This window comes from Telopea speciosissima, chromosome 9, assembly GCF_018873765.1.
Source record: "Telopea speciosissima isolate NSW1024214 ecotype Mountain lineage chromosome 9, Tspe_v1, whole genome shotgun sequence".
Classification (NCBI taxonomy): domain Eukaryota; kingdom Viridiplantae; phylum Streptophyta; class Magnoliopsida; order Proteales; family Proteaceae; genus Telopea; species Telopea speciosissima.
In genome coordinates this window covers 10,109,119-10,119,887 of record NC_057924.1, presented here as the reverse complement: position 1 = coordinate 10,119,887, position 10,769 = coordinate 10,109,119, and the positions used below count along the sequence as shown (strand labels likewise).

The following is a 10,769-nucleotide window of genomic DNA, read 5'->3' as shown; positions in this document are numbered from 1 at the left end:
AGAAGAATTTAGGCTACAGTTATGGAAAAGATCCAATGGCATTACAAGTATAATATCATAGAAATATTACAGCATCAGAATATTCACTGATATAAAGACATGACAATAAAATAAAGTCTAAATATTCATCCTCCATAGATGATGAATACCCAGTATTCAATCAAATTGAAAGTGGCTTAAGGTAAAACGTGTCAGTCATCAGAGAACCAGATTATGACATTACAGTCATCAGAGATCATGCCGAGCCCAAGAGCCACTGCAAGTGCCCTAATTGATCTCTTCAGCGAATTTAATCTCTCTGTAAAGGATCTTGTAGCCCTCTCTGGTTCTCACTCAATCGGCAACGGACGCTGTTTCTCAATTGTCTTCCGCCTCTACAACCAGTCGGGAACGGGTAGGCCTGACCCTGTCATGGAACCCAAGTTCAGAGAGAAGCTTGACAAGCTCTGCCCTATCGGTGGAGACGGGAACGTAACAGGGGACCTTGATTCAACTCCACATGTGTTTGATAATCAGTACTTCAAGGACTTAGTTTCTGGGCGAGGATTTCTCAATTCAGATCAAACGCTGTACTCATCCAATGGAACGACTCGAGAATACGTTCAACAATTCAGCACTGATCAAGAGGCGTTCTTCAAAGCTTTTGTGGAGGGAATGGTGAAGATGGGTGACCTGCAATCTGGTCGGCCGGGCGAAATCCGGAGGAACTGTAGAATCATTAACAGCCCACCTGTGGAAATCTTGATGAAGTCATGAGATGAATGGATAGAAGAGTGAGAGAAAAGATTAACATTATCAATGTAATTGTCTGAGCAGTGATACCACTGTAGTATTTTTTTTTTTGGATGAATCTACCACTGCAGTATTTGATAGAATGTATCAAAGATAAGATTAGATGTTAGTGCTCCTAGAACATCCTTATTATAAGAAAGTGATGCCCATATGTGGGAATCCCATTGTAGAATGGATAAGCAACTAGAAACTTGACTTGCTAATACTCTAGATTCATTTATTTTGCGGGTGGACCTCGGTGCAACGGTAAGGTTGCTTCATTATAGCCTCACAGGTTCAGATCAAGAAATGATCTCTCCACAAAATGGGGATAAGACTACGTACATTATGACTTTTCCCAAAAATCTTACTGGCGGGAGCCTTGTGCACATGGTATGCCTTTTGATTCTAGTTGGAAATCATAATTGGTTTTGATAGACAATTCTCGTGAGTGATTATTTGATATATTTTTCTCAACTATTTAGGTCAGTGGTCTTGCCTTTTCAAGCTAGTGAGAATGAGAAAAATGCTTCCACAAGGGGAAACACCCTCCCCCCAAAAGTCAAAAGATATAGCAAACACAGTCAAAGTTTTCAATTTTAAATTGAAACTGTTTATCAAACTGAACCGAACCGTTTAAACTGAAATGGATAAATCAATTATTATTTGAATTTAGGTTTTATAAGAAAAAGTAATTGTGTGTTCAACTTTAAAACGATAAATCTTGGTTCTAAACCGTTTAGAGCCGTATAGAATCAATAAAAAACTGAATATTAACTGAATAAAACGATTAAACCAATTATGAGACTGAATAAAATCAATTAAACCGAATGGCTGAACCAATTAAACGATTGCAAACCGTGTAACAAATCAAATCCAAATCGGTAATAAACTGTTAATTGACACCAACTAATTAGTTCAGTTTTAGGCAGTGTTTGGTATGCATTCCAAGTCGATTTCGCATTATTAAACAATAAAACAAGTTGTTTTTATCGCTTGAGAATGCGAAATCAACCTAGAATGCATTCCTTAGTTTCTTCCAATTACAATATTGAACTGAATAGAATTGAACCATTTCACTTGAAACAAAACCGATTAACACCTTTAATTAAACAGAGTCTTATTTCTGTAGTTGTCAAAGGGTGATGAAATGGAAGAATTATCCTTTTAGATGGGACCCACCAGCTTAAATGATCAAAAGATTCAAATCTTCATAAAACATATGGTGGCAAAGCCTGATTTTGCGCCTTAAATGGAGTGAAGACTGTGAAGAGGATAATCCAAAGCAAACAGGATTTTTCTTCTTGTGTTATTTCTCTTTTACCTAGCCATGGCACATATAGATTATATAGACTGAGATTTCATGAGAGTGATGATCATGGTGGACCACGCTTGGTCCGTTTGTGTTTCAGTGTTTGTAACTGTAGACGGCAATGTTGTTCTGAAATTGGAAGAGCCCACTTTGCTTCACTGCACATGGTCGATGGGAGTAATTTATGACCTGTTCCACTCTACCATTCCAAAGTCCAAGCTACTAAGTCCAAGTGGAGTTGCTTTCACCATCTTGAATCACTTCTAGAATGAATTGCCTTTCTTTGATTCTTTGTTTTTTAGACCCAAAATACCTTGCAAGAACAAAAAGGAGAATTCCCTTGAAATCTCTACTAAATGGATTTATTTGAACAATCTTAATGTGATCTCGGGTGAAGTAGTGAACAAGTTAATAAGAAAAATAACCTTGCAAGAGAGAAATTTTTTTGTTGGATTATCCTCATATTAGAATATAGGGGAAGAGTTTTTTGTCCGGGGGCATGACCCTTGCACCAGCTCAGGAGCCTATGGGAGTATGTGCGGAAGCATCAACAGGTGTGGGATTTCTACATTTCGGAGGGGCGATCATGTCACACCATCTTGTGTCTAGACGCAGGCACCACACTCCCGGACAGAGTCCTTTATCCCTAGACTATTTTTACAAAAACTCCCCAGCATGAACCACAAATAAACTATGATTTCAAACAAAACTAGGGTTTGGCATTGCATCTTCTTCAAATTAAACTGAAGGAAGCTTTAACATGTAATCTGGCCATTCAAGATGGTTTGTTCTTCTTTTTGTACCAAATACTTCACAAAATAGTGAAAGAGTCAGGTTCGGCAAATTTACGAGATCCTTTGAAGCCGAATTAACATCAAAGGAGCTCTGGTGCTCCCAGATTACAAAGAAGCTGTGGATAATCTATATTGTAATGATTTATCAGAATGGAACTGATCTCTATTTAAGAACTTGTATGAGATTCATTATCTTTTTAGGTTCCCTGCCCGGTACAGTTGTCCGGTTCCTCTCATAGGGGCAGAAACGACGACCTATGCCCCTGCCCGAACACACTGCCCAGATGAAGTCCACCTCCCTCTTATTAGAGGCACCAGACAACCGTACCGGACAGGGAACTGAGAGGAAACAAATTCGGTGTTAAAATACTCTTAAGCACGTTTTAAAGTACTCTTAAGCACGTTAGGCACATTAGTAGAGACAAAGTTGAAATTACTCACAATGGCCAAGAAGGCCAAGCTGGAATACCTCTCTAAGTACATTTGTAAGGGACATTATGTCCATAAAAACTAGTTATTATGTAGAAGCTTGTCGTCAGCTACAAAGACCATGATTGCTATTTCTTCTGAACCTAAGAGTGAGGATTTTGAGGGTGTGTTTGGTACGCAATCTAGATCGAGAACAAATTGTGAGGCAAAAACACAAATGTTTGGCATTTCCGTTCATGGGTTTATAGCCCGTCCCAGACGGCATTCTCGTATTCTCATTCTATATTAGGAATGCATTATACATTAATAATCCATTCTAAACATTCTCAGTGTATGTTAGGAACGTAAAATTCTACATTCTAACCAGAAAAAATAAACAATGCATTCCAAGAATGCATACTTAAAAAAACCTAAAGCTCCATTTAATGGCAGAGGAAATTAAAAAGAAGGGTAGTAAAATTTTCAAATCTAAAAAAAACTTTTATAATCATTATCTCACACCCCTGTTTTACACCCCAAATGTCACATAGGTCCAATCCGTTAAATACCACCGTTAGATGACAATTTTTTGATCATTTTACCCTTTGCTTCAATTTCTTAAATTTGAAAAGACTTAAATACCCTCACTTATTTGTTGCCCTAAACTAATTGAAAATGACCAATTTAACCTTTGTTTTATTTTCATAAATGAAAATACCTAATTGCCCTCACTTATATATTACCTTAACCTAATTTGAAAAGACTATTTTACCCCTAAATAATTTATTCCTAAAAACCCCAAAATGCCCCCATCTTCCCCAAATCATCATCTTCTTTTACATACCCACCACCACCACCACCATGCTTCGATTTTCTCAACTGTAAAGCTTTGTACACTTCGGTGATGGAGAGGAAAATCTCCTCCACCTCCACCTAGAGACGGCTCTCTTCATGGAAAAAACCCTTTTCTAACCCACGTAAGAAAGTTAAAGAAAGTCTGCAAATGTAGGGATTTTTAAGGTAGAAATTCAAACCCTAACCATCTCAGCAAGAAGTAGTGTCATGAGGGAAAATGAGAAGGACATGAAAACGTTAGGAAGAAAGAAAGCTTAACCTGCTACGTATATAGATTTTGCTTTTTCAAAGCGAATAGTGAAGTTGATTAGCAGAAATAGAATACAGAAATCAAAGAAATAAGCGAACACTGGTGAGAAAAAATCAATAAAACCGATTCTCATAGACAGCAAACTGCGAGAGAGAGAGAGAGAGAGAAATCCATACCTGATGGTAACTGTGGATGCAAGAAATCCGGCCAATTTGTCTGCTCGGCGTGAATTGTCTACCCAGCGTCAAGGGTTATCGTTCTCCTCTCTCTCTTGCGTTTTCTTCTCAAGTCGTACCAGAGAGGAGTAAGAGGGTTTTAGAAGATGGACGGTTTTCAAAATTTTCATATTTGGACTAGGGTTTGGATTGAAGAGCCTCGAAGGCATTTTTTGTTTTGATCACAGAAGAAGAAGGTGAAGGAAGAAACTTCTTAGTGGTGGTGGAGGTGGAGGTGGAGGAGATTTTCCTCTCCATCACCGAAGTGTACAAAGCTTTACGGTTGGGAAAATCGAAGCATGGTGGTGGTGGCGGTGGTAGTGGTGGTGGTGGTGGTGGTGGGTATGTAAAAGAAGATGATGATTTGGAGAAGATGAGGGCATTTTGGGATTTTTAGGAACAAATTATTTAGGGGCAAAATAATCTTTTCAAATTAGGTTAAGGTAATATATAAGTGAGGGCAATTAAGTCTTTTCATTTATGAAAATAAAACAAAGGTTAAATTGGTCATTTTCAATTAGTTTAGGGCAACAAATAAGTGAGGGTATTTAAGTCTTTTCAGATTTAAGAAATTGAAACAAAGGGTAAAACGATCAAAAACTTGTCATCTAACAATGGTATTTAACGGATTGGACCTATGTGGCATTTGGGGTGTAAAGCAGGGGTGGTACCTGGAATATTGAGGGGGGGTACGAGGAATATTAGGTGCATTCTACGGGGGTACGTGTACTTTACCCATAAGTTAATTGATTCCAAACCTGAGATCTAAGACCATAAATTCTCTTGTATTGTATTCAATTAATTGGGGACACCAAAACACCCAAAAGTTAATTGTTATAAGATATGTTTTTAAATTAAACAGACCTTTAAATTAAAGGCCAAATCTTTGGTAAAATAACATATGAGACAAGTGGTATTGATCAAAATGAAAGACTAAACAATATAAAGGATTTGACCTTAACTCTCATGAACCCAAGTCTTACGAATTATATAATATATAGTAGGGCTGCAACAAGGTCGGGTTGGGCCGGGCTTTATAGAACCCTAGCCCAACCCTAAGTCCCCTTAGTTGGGCCCAGGCCCGACCCAACCCGACCCTGACTCAGGGCTAGAAAAATCCAACCCTGACCCTCCCTCAGGGTCGGACCGAGCCAACCCTGATTGTCCTTGATCATGGGGTGGGAGAAAGAAATGCATGGGCTGAGAAGAACATTATTAATTTTACATAAAATAATAATATAATAAATTATATTATAACACTTATTGTCTTCATATATAATATATTATATAAAAAAATATGGGTGAAATTTAAAATTTATAATGTATAAATTATATCAATATATATTTTATAGTATAACTTAAATCAGGGGCGAGCCAGGCCGGGCCAAGCTTAGCTCGAGGCCTTATCCCTAACCCGACCCGACCCTAACTCAGGATTAGAAATTTCCAGCCCTGACCCGTCCTCAGGGCCAAGTATCTCAGCCCAGACCTTGTTCGGGCTCAGGGCAGGCCAGGATTGGTTCGGGCCGACAGGACCAAACTTGCACCCTATACTATATAGGCTTAGACTCTGAATTTATTCCAGCTCCAACAGTTCCTACTTAATACATTCATTCTAGAACTTTGAGAGACCAATAGCTTATCAGTAGATCTAGAACCGAACGAGCAAGCTATATTGGGTAGGACTAACGTCAACATCATGATCACAACATACACGGGAAATCCCTAGGCAAGCGATTTCAGTGACTAACGCCAACATCATGACCATGGCCCTCCATGTCTGGAAGATCTTCCTCTTGATTTCTAGAGTCCCCTATCTCATACTTCAAAAAAGTTCAACCTTATAAACAATTCTAACACAGCAAGAACTTTGCAACTAATTTCCAACTAAAAACCTTCCAAATGAGAATTAACCCGTGAGTAGAAGATTATGTAAACAATAATACAAAAATCCACCCAAAAAAATGTCCACTGTGGGGCTTGAGGGTTTCATAGCTGGATCATGGCTTCCTAAGAATCAACTGTAGTGTAACGGGCAAGAATCAAAGATGGGCTCAAAATAAAAAAATGAAATACAATGCCTAGTTCTCCAAGGGATCAACTGCCCGCCAAAAAATAAACAAACACATGGGTGCCAAAAATTCAGTTGCAGAATATGATTCCCCGGAGAGTTGTGCTACATAAAAAAGCTGCTCGTAGTGTTGGGAAGTTTTAAGTGAGCCAGGATTCCTTAATGGAACATCTGTTCACGGGGAAATCCATTTTCAAGTAGACTAATAGCAGAAAATAAGCCCTTCTAACATCCACATAGAAGTTAAGGGAAGGAGCATACCACAGAAAGAAAGGAAGAACGATAACCCAAGATAAGTAAAAACCAGATCAGTAACCAAGGAAGAAAGGTAATCCCATAATTTTAACCATAAGGATTTAGGAACAATTATTGCAAACATAAATCTACTATGCAGAAAATAGACAGCTGAAAAAGGTCTAGATTTGAAACAAAACTAAGCTCCAGCCAAATCCAAAATGATTTTTTTTTCTTCCAACACACTAGAACCAAACGGCTCAAAATATCTTTAAAAAAAATAGCAGTCAAAATTATCTCAAACCCATGTAATACTGATCCCTCTACTGATAAATATCTCAGCGATAACATCCATCTTTGACTGAAACCCTCAAAATTTGCAGAGCATTATCTAAGCCACAACTGAAGGCTTAGAAGCAGCCGAAAGCCGGGATCTCTTCTTTGCCAAACTCTCGCTACGTCGTTCTCGCTGCTCCTTCAATCTACTTGCAAGAAGCTTCTGGTACTCAGCGGCCTCTGACTTAGCCTTTGAAATTCTCCTCTTCTTCTCTGCAATTCTAGTACGCTTCCTTTGCAAAGTCAAGGGAGTAACCAGTCTCTGTATCTTGGGAGCTTTACTAACCTTCTTTCCTGAAAGTTTACATGATGACACAATTAAAAGAATAAATTCAAGCACTGAATCATTATATGTGCAACAGAAAATTTTATTTTTTTAATATTATGATAACAGACGCTATGACAACCAAACATACCAGCTTTGGTTGTGAATGTTCGGCGATATGTGTTCACATACTTCCGCACATCATCCTCCTTGGAAAGGTTGAAAAGTTTCCGGATCTTCGATGCCCTCTTTGGGCCTCTCATTCTGGGTTTCTCAGTGTCAGTCAATCCAGGAAGATCATTCTCACCCTTCTTGACAATAACCAAATTGAGAACTGAGAGGTCTTGGCTGACAATGCACCCACGGACAGACTTCCTCCTTCGCTCTCCATTACGCCTTCCATATCCACGGAAGCATGGCGTCCCTGCCAGAGAAACCTCAAAAACATCATATAAGTACACTTGGGACAGGCTGCACCAGAAACAAATAAACCTACAAAGCAGATTACTGCAAAAAGCTTGATGACATCCCAACTAGTGCATCTGCTAACTGCAGTAGTTCAGACACAAAGAAATCCCACTACACCCACCTCTGTGAAGCAAGAGACGGACACGGCCAGGAGTAAGAACTCCCTGCTTCATTGGGAATCCCTGCTTGTCACATCCACCCATGATTTTGAAAACATAACCCTTGAACTCCTGTGTACAAGCAAACCACTTATTTGGATAATCACTGTGAGCTCAGTCAAGTACCAAAGGGCATAATTGCAAAAAAAACATACCTCGCCCAAGGCATCCCCAATAACCTCCTGTGAGATCCTCTTGTCATAAAATGCCCGGCTGTATGATTAGATTAAAAATATAAGGAAAATGAATTTTTAACAAATGCATGTAAAACATAACTGGCAGCAACATTTCAAGCCCCAAAAAAAATTCATCTATGGAGACTTTTTCCCACTACAGCAAGTAATAGCAGTCTATTTTTTGCTTTTAGCAATATTGTATCTAGGGAAAAACCAGAAGATAAATGATAAAACTGTACCAAGTGTTTTTGCACTATCAATCCCAATTAAAGGGAGGGGATGGTCATCCTGAATAATTGATAATCCCAATTAAAGGGAGGGGAAGGTCATCCTGAATAACTGATAAAACTGTGCCAAATGTTTTCGCACTATCAATCCCAATTAAAGGAAGGGGAAGGCCATCCTAACCAAGTTCCAAAAGCATCCTGAATCCCTTATAGATATCTAGTCTATACAAGTTGCAAGATATGGCTTTTAGGGATTGAGTTGAGAAATTTGAGTAAATATGTTTGAATTCACCAGAACTCCAAAAACACAGGGGGCTAAGGGTAGGAGGGAGAAAATATGTAAAACATCATAATGTATAATTAATTAATTAGTTGAAACAATTTAATTGGTAGTAATATAACAGTCAGAGATACCATTTATACCCAAGAGAAAGCATGCTAGTAGGCAATTAAGGATTCAAAGGCCTAAGCAACCCCAAAATTTTATTGGACGTCAATGACACCCTAATGATCATGCAAGTCAAAGGAATCAAGATGTGTGTATGCCCCTCCGTACTAAGCATTCAAGCAAAACCATACATCAATGACATCCTCACAATGCGTGTATGCCTTGGTACTTAGCACTTTGGTGTAAGTGGATATAGATATGTCTTATACCAATATTCAATGAAAAGATAGCACCCAACAATGTAACAACCCAACAACACTTATGGTACAAGACTAGCAACCAGAGGAGACAACAAAATAAACCCATCACATTGAGGTTGGTTTATAACAAACCATAGTTGTAAAGGCAACCCAAGGCGTTGAGGGGTGATTAGGCGACAGGATGCTCGCCTAGGCATTGCCTAGGCTTGCAATATACGTCTATATGTAATATAGCACGATAATTTTATATAATTATGTTCATATGCAACATATAGGAAATAGTTATGCTAGTAATGACCTAATAATAAACGAAGTATAGGAGATAATACAAACATATTCATAAAAATAAAAACTAAAACAAAGCAATAAACATAAATCAACGTAAACTCTTGAAGTGTCAAAAAGATGTATTGTCACCTTGGACCCAAAAAAAGAGCCTAGATACCTAGGCAATGCCTTGACAACTATGTAACAAACACTCGTGCACCTAGTCAATCCAATGATTCCAACCAACCCATTTCAGGAGGAACTTCAAACGACCCACGTACCTGAGTTTTCCTATAGGGGAAGGAAAACTTCAGGATGCTGACACAAATCTGAGATTGGAATCGAACCACTTCAGTTACAGGGTTTCATGGATTCTCATGACAAGTACAACAAGGCTACAACAATCGTGAAGTTAAGCATCTAGGGAAAACATTAGAAGTGAAATGCATAAATCCCCATTTTTAGTACACTGCCACAAACTAATGGAATTTTTTTTTTTTTTGGGGAGAGGGGGTGGTAGGAGGGGAAGAGGGCGAGCGCCTTTTTTTAGCCCGTAACACAATAAGCTGTTCATAAGATCTACTTATCTGCTTCAACCAGAACTCTAAACCACGAACAAACAAGGGATCTCGTGAGACGATGTCAAATGCAGATCCACGAGAGGAATTCATTATAAAATTTAAAAGGAGAGAAAGAGAGACTCACAGTTTCTGGTCATCGTCAATTTCGAGCTTTTTCTGGCAACCAGTAGTCGGATTTGCAATATTAAACTGCCAAAATGGGAGGAGAGAAAATTAAACCAGGCGAAATCGCGCTAAAGGGATAAAAATTTTAGGGTTTCCAGCACAAACCTTCATCCTTGATGGAGTCTCGCTTCCGCTGTGTGCAACAGAAGAGCAGAGAAGTTGAGAATAGAGAAATTCTCCTGGTTAGGGCTCCCGTAAAGAACTAGGGTTTTAAAACTAAGACATTTTATATCATAAGCGGCTGAGGGTCTAGAGTTTAAAACACTTTAGTGTAGGTAGTAAGTACTAAGTATAATACAGCTAGCTGTCTAAACGGTTGGATAGGCATCTGATAGGTTATTCCAAATGCATCGATAGCCGTCCTTTTTAGAGATGTTGGGCCGTGGCCGCCCAATGGATCTTGTAAGATAAAATGAATTGAAGGGTTGTGCCCAATATATATGGAAGAGAAATGTTGCAAACGATTCGAGCTAAATAAGGAATTTTTTTTATCTCGAGCCCTCAACCGTTGATATATTGAAACCATCTCGAAATTTGGGATTAAAAAAAGGGAGGGGGATCGCTGCTA

At 38.7% G+C, this 10,769-nt stretch overlaps 2 protein-coding genes across 2 annotated transcripts; one reads left to right on the top strand and one right to left on the bottom strand.

Moving 5' to 3' along the window:
- The first annotated feature begins 229 nt into the window (after positions 1–229).
- LOC122640306 (peroxidase 17-like) lies at positions 230–907 on the top strand. Its single transcript, XM_043833463.1, has 2 exons — positions 230–833; positions 867–907. Exon 1 carries the CDS (start codon positions 238–240, stop codon positions 754–756), a length of 519 nt encoding a protein of 172 aa, XP_043689398.1. The 5' UTR covers positions 230–237; the 3' UTR covers positions 757–833; positions 867–907.
- A 6,106-nt stretch (positions 908–7,013) lies between these two features.
- Positions 7,014–10,413, bottom strand: LOC122640587 (40S ribosomal protein S6-like). The gene is made up of 6 exons (XM_043833805.1): positions 10,307–10,413; positions 10,161–10,225; positions 8,293–8,350; positions 8,101–8,209; positions 7,663–7,935; positions 7,014–7,540 (listed from the first exon to the last, which is right to left on the bottom strand). Exons 1-6 carry the CDS (start codon positions 10,310–10,312, stop codon positions 7,302–7,304), a joined length of 750 nt encoding a protein of 249 aa, XP_043689740.1. The 5' UTR covers positions 10,313–10,413; the 3' UTR covers positions 7,014–7,301.
- Positions 10,414–10,769: the final 356 nt, after the last annotated feature.